Source organism: Sinocyclocheilus rhinocerous, unplaced genomic scaffold (assembly GCF_001515625.1).
Source record: "Sinocyclocheilus rhinocerous isolate Xijiao unplaced genomic scaffold, SAMN03320098_v1.1 scaffold1425, whole genome shotgun sequence".
Taxonomy (NCBI): Eukaryota; Metazoa; Chordata; class Actinopteri; order Cypriniformes; family Cyprinidae; genus Sinocyclocheilus; species Sinocyclocheilus rhinocerous.
In genome coordinates, this window is record NW_015627571.1 from 54,455 (window position 1) to 70,560 (window position 16,106).

General features: G+C 41.6%; 2 protein-coding genes across 2 annotated transcripts in view; both read right to left on the reverse strand.

The window, feature by feature from the left end:
* LOC107731243 (atrial natriuretic peptide-converting enzyme-like) overlaps positions 1–12,280 on the reverse strand; it is a 23,051-nt gene extending 10,771 nt beyond the window's left edge. Inside the window, exons 1-12 of the mRNA XM_016542277.1 lie at positions 12,207–12,280; positions 10,461–10,692; positions 10,243–10,388; positions 8,096–8,203; positions 7,894–8,007; positions 7,693–7,803; positions 5,819–5,936; positions 5,441–5,569; positions 3,779–3,828; positions 3,456–3,630; positions 2,420–2,691; positions 968–1,101 (exon numbers count right to left, since the gene is read on the reverse strand). Of these exons, the coding sequence (XP_016397763.1) occupies positions 968–1,101; positions 2,420–2,691; positions 3,456–3,630; positions 3,779–3,828; positions 5,441–5,569; positions 5,819–5,936; positions 7,693–7,803; positions 7,894–8,007; positions 8,096–8,203; positions 10,243–10,388; positions 10,461–10,660 (1,557 nt within the window). The 5' untranslated portion in view covers positions 10,661–10,692; positions 12,207–12,280. The remainder of the gene's footprint in view (positions 1–967; positions 1,102–2,419; positions 2,692–3,455; positions 3,631–3,778; positions 3,829–5,440; positions 5,570–5,818; positions 5,937–7,692; positions 7,804–7,893; positions 8,008–8,095; positions 8,204–10,242; positions 10,389–10,460; positions 10,693–12,206) is intronic.
* A 13-nt stretch (positions 12,281–12,293) lies between these two features.
* Positions 12,294–16,106, reverse strand: part of LOC107731277 (atrial natriuretic peptide-converting enzyme-like) — a gene marked incomplete at its 3' end in the record, with an annotated part of 7,410 nt that continues 3,597 nt past the window's right edge. Inside the window, exons 2-6 of the mRNA XM_016542330.1 lie at positions 15,327–15,537; positions 13,954–14,138; positions 13,761–13,874; positions 12,857–12,964; positions 12,294–12,361 (exon numbers count right to left, since the gene is read on the reverse strand). Coding sequence (XP_016397816.1) covers positions 12,294–12,361; positions 12,857–12,964; positions 13,761–13,874; positions 13,954–14,138; positions 15,327–15,537 — 686 coding nt within the window. The remainder of the gene's footprint in view (positions 12,362–12,856; positions 12,965–13,760; positions 13,875–13,953; positions 14,139–15,326; positions 15,538–16,106) is intronic.

Consider the following 16,106-nt stretch of genomic DNA (forward strand, 5'->3'; position numbering starts at 1 on the left):
CGATATCGTTGACTTGATTGCAAATGATTGCACAGATACTATTTAAACTGAACTGAGCTGGATGATAACATCACTGAATTCAATGATGAACTGCCTTTAATTGAGTGTTTGCTATTTTCATTTTGCATTATTACACACTATTTTCCTATTTGATATTGTAAAGCTGCTTTGACAAAATCTGTATTGTTACAGTTTTTTTCAATTGTTTACACGCAATTTTGAACACCGGGTTCTTTTTTTCACAATATAAGCACAATTATCCAAACACCACACTCAATTTGCATAATTCCTAGATTGTTTGCAAAATGACACACTTCAGTCAAAACATACACACTTCAGTCAAAACATATACACATATTTGTGAAAATGCTATTAGTTTTCATTTAACCAACACAGTCCTCAATGATCAGACACTATTGCAGCCAGTTTCACACTGCTGTGATAAATAAAAAACACATTTGTACAAAAACTAATTTTAGGAAAAAGCATGTGCTAGATTTTTGGCCACACATTGTTATGTAAGGAATAATTTAGATGGGGAAAAAAAAAAAAGAAAAAAAAGTGACAAACCCACAACATTCTTCATGATTAGTTTGAGATATAGGGAGAATGTACACAAATTGGCCTACTATAAACTTACCAAGCACTGCACAACACTGATGCTGCAGACTGAATATTTCAAGTAGTTATTTCAATACTTACAGTATTTCTTACCATAATCAGTTACAGTAATCAACCAACAATGAAATAAATGAAACAAATAAAATCTGTAGACAAATAAAAATTACTGCATGAAGTACATACACTTTGACTCTGAAGAAAAACTACTGTAAAAGCAACAAGAATACTGTAACTACTCATCTCTCCGTCTGGCATTTTAGTGTGTAAACAATCGTAAAAAACTGTAAAAGCGCTATGTAAATAAAGGTGACTTGACTTGACTTGAAACACACACACACACACTCACCATGCACGAGTCGATGGTTCCCGCCTCGTATCCGGCACAGAGCATGCGTGACGTGATGGTCTTCATGTCGAAGTAAGACTGACACTGGGAGACTGAGATGATCCGCACCTCTCCCTCCTGGAGCTTAAACGGCACTGTGGGAGAAGAGACGCACACACACACACACACATACTGTGATCAGACACGAAAGTGAAGTGTCAGTTTAGTGCTGTACTTTGTTACCAATCTGACACTTCAATTATTCTGGATTGAAGTGGTCAAAGCAGAAGAGCAGATGCTGCACTGGCTGTAACAGTAACAGCGCTGAAGCTCTGTGGAACAGCACAATATTTCCGCTGGTCTTCTCTGCCCCCTTGTGGCAACACATGGCAGCTTCAGTCTAATCTAGTAGGACAGAATCACTCTTCAACAAAAACATCTGTCAGCAGAGCTGGGTAGATTCCTTACAAATTGTAGTCTGTTACTGATTGCAAATTACATGACAAGAATTGTAGTTAGTAACGTAATCCATTACATTACACATTTTAGGTTATATAATCAGACTACTTTTAGATTACTTTTAGATTACTTTTGACCTAACTCGACTACTTTTAGATTACTTTTAGATTACTTTTGACCAAATTCGTTTATCATACTGATCTAAATAGGGTAATCTTGCACCGTATTGATATAAAAATACAAAGAGTAAGAAAATATATTCCATTCGTTATTAACAACATGAAGTGCATTAAACATTACATGACACAAGGTTTACCAAACTGGGGTTAGTGAAGGAACTGCAGGGTGTTCGTGAGTTTTATGAAAAGCTAATAATTAAATCATAAAAATGTCAAATTAAAATAAATCCTTTTAACAACATCAGCATTGCTTGACTATGAGTATAGTGTGTATTAGCTTGTAGATTTCAATTTCTGTACAGACTAATCTCTAATTGTCATACCACTCGAATTTCATATTAAGAAATTCTTTTAACCCAAAAAGCAAATTATCCTTCCTTTGAATTGGTTTTCTTTAAAATACAAATCTTGTGTAATCCCAGGCTATCTGTAATCACATGCACATTTAAAACTGGAATATAAATTTCATTCACATGTGTTTTAAAAACACATAATCCTTTCTGGATTACAATCAGCCATCAAAATGATACATTTAATTATTCCAGCTGCTGTGAGAAAAGGCTATAAACGGAGAAAAGGCTAACCCTAACGACCTGCAGGATCCTCACATGCGATAGCCTAGCAGCCGGGACAACTTCTTTATGTTTACAGACGTGAGTGTGTGTGTGTGCGTGCATGAGTGTGTGAGTGTGTGTGTGTGTGTGTGTGTGTGTGTGTGTGTGAGTGTGTGTGCGTGCGTGCGTGTGTGTGTGTAAGTGTGTGTGTGTGTGTGTGTGTGTGTGTGTGATGAGTGTGTGTGTGTGCGTGTGTGTGTGTGTGTGTGTGCTCCACTCACTTCTGTTCCCCATGTGTCCCCAGCCCGTGATGTGGCAGTACTTGTCAGCTTTGGGCAGCTGTCCGCGGCCGGGCAGACAGACGGGACGCACATAACTGGTCACCTCCACCTCGGTCTCCAGCTCCAGCACGCTGATGTCGTAGTCCACCACGGCCCGGTTGTAGCGCGAGTGGACGACGATGCTTTTGATGTGCCGCGTTTGCATGTATGGAGACGGATGATCCAGATTATTGATGCCAAGAACCACTTTCCACACGTCTGCGCTCTCACGCCTGCACACACATTAAACACGCCATTCTGCATGACTTACACTGACTCATCAGCGCTTTATACAATATAGATTGATTCAAAGCAGCTTCAAGTAATAAACAGGAAAATACAGCGGTGGCCAAAATTGTTAGAACACCTGACAGATCTGAAAATATTTTTGCCTCCAAAACATGATTTCATTTCATAATGTTCATGAAACATGCAGATGGTTGCTGAGCACAACAAATATCAGATGAAGTGAGTCGTACTGTTTTTAACTTTAATGTTTGTTATGTCCACCTTTTGCAGCAATGACAGCAGCACATCTCTCTGGCATAGTGTCAATATATTTCCTGAGAACTTCAACACTAATGTTATCCCATGTCTTCTGCAACTCAAGCCACAGGCTTTCTTTTGAATGTACAATAGATCTGTCCAGTTTATTTTCCAACTTGCCCCAAATTTGCTCGATGGGGTTGAAGTCTGGACTTTGAGGGGCCAGTCCATCATTTTCAATGTTCAGGTAGTTCCGGCAATAGTTCATTTTATGGGTATTGTAATGGCCAATTCAACAAAAACAACTGAAACCTCTTAAATATGCCAAGTGTTCCAATAATTTTGGCCACCACTGTATACAGTGTTAATATTGCACAACTTTCAGCTGTAAAGCAGCTCTACAGAAGACAATAGAGTCATTATTCAGATTCAGTTCAATGTTTGTGTGTGTGTTTGTGTGAGTGTATGTGTGTGTGAGTGTGAGTGAGTGTGTGTGTGTGTGTGTTCTCACCCCTCAAAGCAGTGCGCTACAGTTAGTGCCCACTTGTTCCCGATGAGCACACAGCCACAGATGTGTCCGCTGGGTTCACTCTGTAGGGAGCACTGCCACGGCCATCGGCCCGGACGACTCGTGCGGCCTCCCAGAATCCTCTTCACCATCCGGGCAGCGGGCCGGCGGCCACATTCTGAAACACAGAGGACAAACAGAGAAAATGAAGGACGAAACAGTGTCTTATGGCCAGCAGAAGTGTGTGTGTGTGTTTCGTGTGTGTGTGTGTGTGTGTGTGTGTGAGAGTGTGTTTGTGTGAGTGTGTGTGTGCTGCTCATACAAACCGTCTCTTGTACACTTCAGTGAGATCTTCTTGTATGATGGGCAACTCTGCCTGCAGACAGGAAATGATGTTGATCAGTGTCATATGATGGATTCCAAACATATTTAACATGGAGCGTGTTGTATTTTTGCAGCTGTCGTGTGTGTGCAGAAAAACACACTCATACACACACTATGGCTGCCCCCTAATAGTCGATTAATAGTCGTTAGTCGACGAGAAGGCTTGGTCAACCAAAATTTTATTAGTCGCTTATTATATATAATAATCACTTTTTCAAATAAGTAATGGCATTTTCCATGTATTGACTGACAGCTCTCCTGTCCGCATGTTACATTTGTGTTAGTAGTGTTGAACTTTCTTCTCCTGCGTCCTGTTCTTCATGTAATACAGAACGGCAGCACAGCTGAAGGTTTGTTTGAGCGGCGCCCTCTACTGTACAGACCTGAATTTACATTTGCTTGAAAAGGCCATTTAAAGGCATTTTACTAGGGATGTCGCGATCAGGTTTTTTGTGCACCCGATCCGTGTCATTGAATATTGAGTATCTGCCGATGCCGAGTCCCGATCCGATACTTGTATTTTCGTAGTGCTTGTTGCACAATTCAAGTACATTAAAGTTTTTAAACTCAATCCAATGTGTACAGAGTTGTGCAGAGACTTTCTCAGTGGCAGGGGCTAAAATGGAAAAAAGGGGTATCTATCTTCACTAATATCCAATATAGCAATTACTATATAAACTATATATACTATATATACCTTTCAATAATAAGATACACACTATCTCTCTATATATGCACACACTGTATAAAAACACTGGTAGATTTAAACATGTTGCAATGATAGACACTGTAAACAGACTGTGTGGGCACAATTATTAATAAGGTACTACTGATATAAATAAGCAGATTAATTGCAACAAAGTGAAAAAAGTTGAGATAAGGTTAGAAAGCATGAAGTTTGCGAATGTCAGAATGCCAGTCTATTGCGTCCAAAGCAAGACGCAACCCATAGCAACACATTATGACAATGACGTCTCAGATAGTCTGTCGGCAGATAAAAGTAAATAGTAATAAATTACTGTAGAGTGATTCCGCTAAACGCTTAATCTTGAACGCGTGTGACACGCTAGAACAGACCTCATTGTTCTTGTGCGTCAAACACAAACATTTGAGCGTCTTCTTTTCATTTTAATGGTGGTGAACTGTTGTAAGTGCATACCGCCACCTATTGCATGACACCGGCATGACAGCTGACGAATCACTGGTGGATCAGGCTTAGGACAACCAATACCGATTAGTTAAAAAGAATGCTTAATCGGCTTGCAACCTCCCTACCTTTTACATTTACCAAAAATAGATCTTTTTAATATTAAAACAAAAAAACAAGCAAGTAATGCAATTAGTTACTTCTTTAGGGAGTAATGCAATATTGTAATGCATTACTTTTAAAAGTAACTTTCCCCAACACAAGCAAAGACCTATATTACAACCTTCAACATATTTAGACTTTGATGACCCAAAAAAATGGGTTGGTCAGATGTAGATAAATGGATGTGAACAATTGATTTAATAATTTTGTTCCCAAATGCACAGCTAGGTCACACACACACACTCATTCACACATTCACACACACACACACACACACACACACACACTCACTCACCCTCGCTTTTCCAGCAGGCCCTGTAGAGGAAACATGTTCTGTGGATTCCAGTCTGGGTCAACATGCATCCAGCGCCTCCGTCCCGCAGCAGACGACACGTACAGCACCGCGTCTGCAGAGAGAGGAGAACTACACACACATACACACACTGCAAATCACAGCAGCAGTAACAGCACAATTAATATATTTAGACAGAGAAAGATCTTTAAGGCTTGTAATATATTAGATCAGGGTTCTTGTGTCCTGCAGTGTTTTTCTGAAGAGTGTGCATGTGAAACTAAAGTAACAGAAAGCAAATTACTGATGCGCTGCATGTTAAGAATACAGTGCAAACGCGGCACACGTGAGCGATGCTGTGTGTGTGTGTACTGACCTTACCCTAAACCCATCTGTGTACACGCGACGCTGCTGAGATTTGAGCTCCATCCATCCGCACACACCCGATACTCCAACCCAGCCTTATGCACCACAACAAATCCCTCGTCAGACAGAGACACTGCACACAAACACAACACACTCGCTTACTAATGGTCACCATCTTCACCAGCATTGTTTTTCCAACAAAACACAATCTGTCTGCAGCTGCTGTATTATCAGGATGACATTGACATGATTTAAAGGGGTCATGAACTGAGAAACCAAAATTCCCCTGGTCTTTTGACATGAGATGTCATTGTACCATAAAAACATCCTGTAAGTTTCAGAACTCAAAACTTTCTCTTTAGCCTAAAAACATCTTATATTGTAGGCAGTCCAAAACTGCCACTCTATGATGTGTGGATAAACCCCGCCTCGCAGAAAAAGATCAATGCCTGCTTCTACATCGCTGCCTGTTTAGCCCCGCCCACCGATTCTATATAGCTGTCTGTTTAGCCCCGCCCACCGATTCTACATCGCTGCCTGTTTAGTCCTGCCCACCGATTCTACATCACTGCCTTTTTAGCCCCGCCCACTGATTATATATCACTGTCTGTTTAGCCCCACCCACCGATTCTACATCGCTGTCTGTTTAGCCCCGCCCACCGATGCTACATCGCTGCCTGTGAAGCACCGCCCACCGATTCTACATCGCTGCCTGTTTAGCCCCGCCCACCGATTATATAGCACTGCCTGTTTAGCCCCGCCCACCGATTATATATCACTGCCTGTTTAGCCCCGCCCACTGATAATATATCACTGCCTGTTTAGTCCCGCCCACCAATTCGCACATGTATTGTTTACACAGGTCTACGTAGAAACCAAATTATAAAGATGCTCTGAAGACAACAAGATTCTGTGCAGTGCCAAGTTGTGGAAAAACAGTCTTTGCATCGCTTTCCTTCAGAAGTTCCCAGATGAAAAAAACGTACACTTCCATAATGTACTTAAAGTGCTCTATTTTCACGCACTAATTTTGTACTTAATATACTAAAAATTATTCTTTAGTATTTCTTAAGATAAACTTAAGATCATCTAAGTTTTCTCAACTGTGCTATTTTGGGACACCATGAATATAAACTAAAATGTGCTTTTAACATACTCTCTTTGTATTTAAAAAATGTATTTAGTCACCACTTGTAGTACACTTGAGTGTACTAGTGTATGAAAGATGGTTCAAGCGTACTACAAGTGGTAACTAAATACATTTTTTAAATACAGAGATAGTGTGTTAAAAGTGCATTTTAGTTCATATTCATGGTATCCCAAAATAGCACAGTTGAGTACACTTAGTTGATCTTAAAGGGTTAGTTCGCCCAAAAATGAAAATTCTCTCATTAATTACTCACTCTCATGTCGTCCCAAACCCGCAAGACCTCCGTTCATCTTCGGAACATAAATTAAGATATGTTTGATTAATTCCGAGAGCTCTCTGACCCTCCAATAGACAGCAAGGGTCCTTACACGATCAAGATCCAGAAACATAGTAAGGAGATCTGTAAAATAATCCATGTGATATCAGGGGTTCAACCGTAATTTTACGAAGCTACGAGAAATCTTTTTGTGTGCAAAAGAAAACAAAAATAATGACTTTATTCAACAATTCGTCTCCTCTGTGTCACCCTGGTGCCATTTTGGAGAATATCCACTGAAAGTAAACAGTTGTTTTCGTTCAGATCAAAGTGCAAACAACGTAGAAAACGCATCTGCGTGGCGCAGCTGACACAGAACAGCATACTCGGTTTACGAGTAGCACTTTAAGTACATTATGGAAGTGCACTTTTTTTTCACTTGGGATCAGCTGACGATGAATGGACAGATCTGGAGTCTCTTACCGCAGTTCCACTCATCTGAGCTGTCAGAGCAGTGTCTCCTGCCGTCACACCACAGCAAGCGGTGAACACACTGATGATTGTTACACTCCATCTCATGACTGCTACACACAGCTGAAAACACAAACACACACATGAGCGCGTACACACACCAGCACCGCTAAACTCTCTCTCTCTCTGTGTGTGTGTGTGTCGTTCACTCACAGCAGTTCTTCTCGTCCTCCTGCTGGCTGCAGTCAGGAAAGCCGTCACAGATCATGTTGTGATGGATGCAGGTTTTGTCTCCGGGACATTCCCACAAGCCCCGCTCCACACACCCTAGTGGCAGACACACACAGGAAACACTGGGTATATTTGTGAGCGGGATAATGCTACCCATCACGTCACGTGAGTGTGTTTTACTCACCGCATGTTTCCTCGTCGCTGTCATCATCACAGTCCATGTGTCCATCACAGCGTTTGGATGAGAGGACACACCTTCCCGAGCGACACTTAAAGTGACTGGGTGAGCACTCTGAAACACACACACACACACACACACACACACACACACACGATCACCTAACCCTCATGGGAAACTGGGGAAGCTTTTATGTCTTGTTTTCAGGATACTGCATGATCATCAAATCATTGAAATGTATTGATCTGAACAATGATTGTCTCCTGTTGAGCTGCTTTACAGCTACGTTAGTTTCATTTTCCTGTTTATTACTGTGGGGCTGTTTTGGAATAATCTGTTTTGTATAAAGCGCTACAGAAACAGATGTTTTGACTTGATGACGTGCATTTGTCCTGCACTATATGGACAAAAGTATTGGGTCACACTTGGGTTTCAATAGGTGCTTTCACACCGCGTAGTTCTAGGAACTAGCCAGCAGGGTTGTTCCTAGAGAACCAATTTCTCCCTCGGGCTGTTTTCCTGGTTGCTTTCGCACAGGCAGCAGGAACTCTGAAGCCGCTAATCCCTTTATTCGCGGGATTTACAAACATCATCAACCGGTGAATGGAGGATGCCGTGTTCGGAGCTGTTTTTGTTGCGTGTCCTGAGTGTCGTGATAATGGAGATGTTATGTAAACGCATAGTTTACGCGATTGAAAGAGCAAGAACATCTGACTAAATTGTGGAGCTTCATGAATAGGTTTCAATGGCCAAGCAGCTTCATGCAGCCTCATATTAACCAGTGCAATGCCGAGCGTGGGATGGAGTGTGTAAAGCACATAGATACTGGACTCTGGAGCAGCAGAAACCTGTTCTGTGCAGCGACCAATCTTCAGCATACCAAGACATTTTGGACAATGCTGTGCTTCCAGCATCAGTGCCTGTCTCTCTCCTTCCATTCATAGCGAAAACCCTCGAACGAGTTGTTTTCAACCAGGTATCATTGTTTCTTTCACAGAACAACAAACTGGACACTAACCAGTCAGGTTTCAGGAGTGGCCATTCAACTGAGACTGCGATACTGTCAGTCATTGCAAAAGCTGATTCCAAATCATCAATTCTTATTCTACTGGATCTATCTGCCACTTTTGACACTGTCAATCACCTGATCCTCCTGTCTGCCCTCTCATCACTGGGCATCACAGGGATTTCACTTCACTGGTTTGAATCCTATCTCACTGGTAGGTCTTTCAGGGTGGCCTGGGGAGGGGCGGTCTCCAAAGCTCATCAACTGGTCACTGGCGTTCTACAGGGCTCAGGTCTTGGACCCCTCCTCTTCTCCATATACACTACATCACTGGGTCCCATCATACAGGCACATGGCTTCTCCTACCATTGCTACGCTGATGACACACAGCTCTATCTTTCATTTCAACCAGATGATCCAACGGTAGCTGCACGGATCTCAGGCTGCCTGGCGGACATCTCGGCATGGATGAAAGAACATCACCTACAGCTCAACCTGGCAAAGACTGAGCTTCTTGTCTTCCCTGCCACTCCAACTGACAGCTAAAAACTCATCTATTTTGTCACAATCTGACTTCATCCTAAAAAAAACAAGAGCAACTTTGTCTTCTCTTTCCTTTATTCTTTCCCTGTCCAGCTTGTACTTATTTGAACAATGCCTGAAACTTGGTATTACGAGCACTTCTGGTGTCTTTTTGCCTCTTTAAGAAGAATTGCTTGATGTATTCCCCAACTGTTGCTTTGGATAAAAGCGTCTGCAAAATGAATAAATGTAAATGTAGATGTATGAATGGGCAAACATTCCCACAGAAACACTCCAAAATCATGTGGAAAGCCTTCCCAGAAGAGTGAAAGCTGTTAGCTGTTAATGGGGACCAACTCCATATTGATGTCTATGTATTTAGAATGAGATGTCATTAAAGTCCCTGCTGGTGTAAAGATCAGGAGTCCCAATACTTTTGTGCATATAGTGTATCTGTGGATCTTCTATCAGGCAATAGAACTGCAAGGTTAAAAACAAATGACATTTAGTACATTGATAGGGAAGATCTGAACATTTCTGCTGGTTTTGTGCCTCCTGCACCACCAAGAGTTCAGATATAAGATAGCTTGTTCAAATGTAAATATTAGCTTGACTGCACACTGACCGTTCACATCCGGGTCAGGAAGCAAACAGGAACTATTTGCTTGACCTTCCTCTGGAAACTGAGCGCAGTCTGTATCCTCAGGCCACTGTAATCCCACAATTCCCAGCACTGATTCACATCGTTCCTTAGAATTCCTGCACAAAGACCTGATACACACGCACAGTCATCAATGTCTATTATATATAAAATTATAAAGGCCCGTACGCACACAGACTGACCTGCAGGGTGGCACTCTCTGCTGCGTTACAGGGTCACACATGGGCACAAGCACAGTACACGCAAAGAACATGAGATATTTGTAGCAGTTTGTCTGAACGAGCGCAGGAAAGAGCGAGGACTCCCAGCTCACAGACGTCTCCTTCTGAGAGTGATGACCCAGATAGTTGGGGAAGCGGGTGGAGTTATAGGGCAGATTCATGCAGATCTCCAGAGAGATGGGCTCACAGCCACCTGACAAACACACACACACACACATCTGTGTCAAATATTAACGTGTCTTTGATGTCTGTTTTTACCAGGTTAGATTATTGTAATGCTTTATTGGGTGGTTGTTCTGCACGCTTAATAAACAAACTCCAGCTGGTCCAAAATGCAGCAGCTAGAGTTCTTACTAGAACCAGGAAGTATGACCATATTAGCCCGGTTCTGTCAACACTGCAATTTTCCGTTATTCATGAGACAACGCTTCCCGGCCAAACACGGAATTTCCCAGATTTCCGTGTTCTCACTGTTATACGCTAGGGGGCACTATCACGCATCTCCTGAATGAGTCTAGAATCACTCGATCAAAAACACAGACGAGGAAGACGCAGAAACTAGCGATCTCATATGTAAGCATATGCATATGAAAAATAATGCAATCAACACTAACCGCATATAAATTAATGAATGATGCATTTATATAGCGCTTTATTGTGTATTGTTGTACACCCAAAGCGCTTTACAATCATGTGGGGGGGTCTCTCCTCAACCACCACCAGTGTGCAGCATCCACTTGGATGATGCGACGGCAGCCACAGGCAGGCGGCACCAGTGCGCTCACCACACAAATGATGAACTGCCTTTAACTGAAAAATTTGTATTTACTATTGTCATTTTTGCATTATTGACACACTATTTTCCTAATTAATGCTGTTCAGTTGCTTTGACACAATCTGTATTGTTAAAAGCGCTATATAAATAAAGGTGACTTGACTTGACTTGACAAGACATTAAAATCATCCAATCGCGTCACTTAACTCTTTCACTGCCAAACACGGAATTTTCCGTTATTCATGAGACAACGCTTCCCGGCCAAACACGGAATTTCCCAGATTTCCGTGTTCTCACTGTTATACGCTAGGGGGCACTATCACGCATCTCCTGAATGAGTCTAGAATCACTCGATCAAAAACCGGTGCTAAATGAAAACTGACTAATGTTCCCAAGTGAAATGTGGATCCAGAAAAGACTGTGAAGCTTTGGGAGTAATGATGGTAGCCATCTACTGCAGCTTTGCTGTGATAATATTACTGAATATGATCCAGATGCAGTGTTTGATAAAAATGCGATTTTCTCAGCTTTTTGCTCAAAATGTTGCTTTTTTTTATTTATTTAAAATAAATATTATTTTTTATGAAACCTACCTACAATCAAGTGTTGATAAAAAAACAATGCTTAAAACTAGAATAAAACTGTTTTTTGTTTTAAAGTAGAAGGTCTGATCTTTATTTGATGTATTGCATGTTCAGATATTGATACAGCAAAATATTCTGGGGGCCATCAAATTTTAGTGAAAATCAGCAAAAACGCTGGTGGTGGCTGGCAACTTTTTTCAAAAACGCTGGCAGGAGTTAAACGCAAGTGCTTTGCTATTTGACTGAACTAATTGTCACTAAATCTAAAGCAAATGATGGGAAACTGCAGCGTTCTGTGTTTGGCCAGAGGTCAGAGGTCAGGGGTCAGGGGTCAGTTGTTTGACTCACTGCAGTTGTTGACAGTGTTGCGCAGGTCACATGACGTGTTTCCATGACAGCCAGAGGAGCAGGAGGTTGAAGTACAACTGGACTGACGTCACAGAGCCAGTCTCGAGGAATACAGCGTCCTTCTCCACAGTGATGCTCTTTAGTCGGGTCACACACTACAGCACCGCAAAGGCCACATTATTTTTGAATTATGTCTCAAATTAAACAAAACACAAGCAGAAATTCATTATGCTTTATTGTTGAGCAGAACTTTCTAGTCTGACTGCATTTGACTGTTTTTATTCATTTTGAGGAACACTGAATGTGTTTGTGTGCAGTGAGATGAGTAAGCACATGTTCATATTTAGTCTAGAACTACAGTAAGATCATGTTCACACACAACGCTCTGCACTTACTCCTGATTTCTGTCACCATGGCAACACCAGAGCTGTCACTCAATACATGGAAACAAAGTAACTCAGATATTTCCTTCTAAATTAAAAAGTAATGCGTTACTTTACTAGTTACTTAAAATAAGTAATCTGATTACGTAACTCGCGTTACTTGTAATGCGTTACCCCCAACACTGAGCCAGCATGTGTGCTAACATGTTAACCCTAACCGCCCTCGATGATTTGATTTCAATTGTGAATCCAGACGCAAGAACTCACCACAGTTTTGCTCATCGCTCAGATCTCCACAGTCATCGTAGCCGTCGCACAGCAGATCAGAACTGATGCAGCGACCGGTAGCACACAGATACTGAGCATCTGCACAAGCTGGACACACCACAGAAGCACAGGATCACAGTGAACCAATGAGAAGAGAACGAATGATTCTTCAGTGCGTGGATGCAAACTGTGTTACTGTGTGTGAGCACAGGTGCCTCTCAATACTCAAACTGATGCATCTTCGTTTCCTCGCTCCTCCGTCCTCCAGCCGTGACCGAATATCCATCAAGCTCAGTCATCTTCTGTAATTGCTTCATGAGGAGGCGAGGAACGAGGAAGCTTTCAGACGAGCTGTGAGCGAGGATGCACAGTTTTTCTTCTAAAAAAACTGATAATGTATAATGCATACTTCTGTTTCATCAGTCATAATTGTAATGTGTTTTTTCCTTTGCAGTTTAAATAAACACCACATTTTAATTTACACTGCAAAAAATGATTTTCTTCCTTAGTATTTCTGTCTTGTTTTCTAGTATAAATATCTACAAATTCTTGAATCAGGAAGCATTTACTTGACAATATTAGTCTTGTTTTATGAAAATATTATCCAAATTTTGTTCGTTTTTGCTTAAAACAACTTAGCCCATTGGCAGATATTTTTGCTTGTTTTAATACTAAGGAAGAAAATAATTTTTGCAGTGATATGAATAACCAAACCTCACTGGCATAAGAGCAGATCCCTTGAGAGCAGCTGATGACGCTCTGAAGTGATGCTCGAGAGATCAAGAAAAATGTAATATACAAATCCATCAGCTTTCTGTCTGCATTTTCTTTCCTTGCATCATTTTCTCATATCTGATGGGGCTGGATCTGATGCACAGCTAGGGAATGAGAAGCACACACTTACTGCAGTCAGCCTCGTCGCTCCAGTCGTTGCAGTCGTTGAATCCGTTGCACACTAGTTTCAGGGGGAGGCATATTCCGGTCGCACACAGGAAGTGATCGCTTCCTCCGCACGCAGCTGAAGACAGAATCCCAAAAACACAACAGTCAGAACGTGGCCGCTCCAGACGTGATTCCAGTACTGGACGAGCACTCACAGAGCTTTCCTCTGGCGTGTCGCGGCGTGTAGCAGAGCGGCGTGTTTTCAGCGTTCATTCCCGTGTTGTTGGTGAACTGAGAGCAGCGCAGGAACTCCGGCCAGGACGCGTTAAACATCTGCAGCACGGGCTCACAGCCCTCACGAGCCGCTTCACAGAACGACCGACAGGGCAGAACCAGAGTCCTGCGGCAGAAACACGCCAGCGCTACACGTGGGTCATTTTCACCCACAGAGCATTTTCATTTTCCCATGAAATGCTAGTTAATGTTATCGCATTGGAATAACACTTACTGACAGGGTATGACAACAACTTCCCGCAAAAATTGGATAATTTTTGTTCTTTGTTAGGATTTTTCCTCCCACCGTGTTACACTTGTGGGTTTCCCATTCAAAAATGAGCAGCCCTTTAAAAATGACTTTTAAATCTCTCATTATGTTATATTATTGCCAAATATTGCATTCAGTCTTTTCATGGACTTGTTTTCTTTCGGTTAGCACAGGTTTTGTTTTCTTTTTGGAGCTGATTGATTGTAGGCCTCGTTTGATCTGAGCTTCAGTTTTGGAGTGAATATTAACAAAATTATCCACAAATTATGCTTTTTTTTTTACTCTAGAGCTGAGGTGCATAAGCTCAGATCAATGAGGCCTATAATCACTCAAATACTAATTGAAACTGAAGGACAACCAGTTGACAAAAAGATTGAATCCAATATTTGGTGATATTATAATGAGTGTAATGTATAATGAGCAGTTTTTAAAAGGCCAGGTTTAGTGTTATTTTTGACCAGGAACACTAAATGAGGTAAAGGATTTTCAGCACAGCACAAGAGTTAATGCACTGTTTGTTTTTATTTTAATTTAATTTTTTTTAAACTGCTGTGAGCTAAATGCTAATGCTAAACATGCTAAATGAGCGTATATGTGAGCATGCATTTACATGAGCATCAATACGCTGATAAATTTGAGCTTTATACATCATCTGAGAGCTGAATAAATAAGCTTTCCATTAATGTATGGTTTGTTAGGATAGGACAATATTTGGCTGAGATACAACTATTTGAAAATCTGGAATCTGAGGGTGCAAAAAAATCTAAATATTGAGAAAATCATCTTTAAAGTTGTCCAAATGAAGTTCTTAGCAATGCATATTACTAATCAAAAATTAAGTTGTGATATATTTGTGACCCATACAATGTATTGTTGGCTATTGCTACAAATATACCCCAGCGACTTAACACTGCTTTTGTGCTCCAGGGACACAAATCAGTTTACTGAAATAACCTGATTTTCCAGTTTACATGCAAATCAATAACCTGGCAATGAAGCACACTGAAGCTGAACACGAGACAGAGCGTGATGGGTGTCACAGACCTGCGGTCTCTGTGGCTGATGCATTGTGGGAGTGCGATGGAGCATCCGAACAGCATGATGTGTCTGTAGCAGGACAGTCGACTCAGGTAGCTGAAGAACTTGAGGAACATCTGCAGCTCGCTGATCTTGACGACCGTCGTCCCCGGCAACACGCCGCTCTGGTTGTACGGCAGCATGTGACACTGACTCTCCGTGATGTCAGAGCAGAAACCTGTAAACAAACATGAGAGAAATATGATTGGCTGATGCGTCTGTGTGTATGTCTGTGTGTGCGTGCGTGCGTGCGTGAGTGAGTGAGTGAGTGTGTCTGTGTGTGTGTGTGTGCGCGTGTGTGCGCGTAAGTCTGTGTGTGTGTGTGTGTGTGTGTGTGCGCGTAAGTCTGTCTGTGTGTGTGTGTGTGTGTGTGTGTGAGTGAGTCAGGCTCCAACCACTGACGCATCAGAGAAATACACCTCAATACAAACTCCTCATCCGCTTCACCATCAAAACACACCTACATACAACCACACTATACCTCAAACTATATCATAAAGTATATAAATAAAAAAAACATAAACCTCACAGAGACGGATAGAAACTATAAAAAAAAAACTAAAACTAAACTAAAAATACTAAATATTGTGTGTGTGTGTGTGTGTGTGTGTATGCTCTCTAAGAGAGTCTGATTGTAATTGTGATTCTAGTGCTTAAGTCAAAGTCAGAAAGACGAGAGGAACAGCCTTCACACACACACACACACACACACACACACACACACACACACACACACACACACCCCTA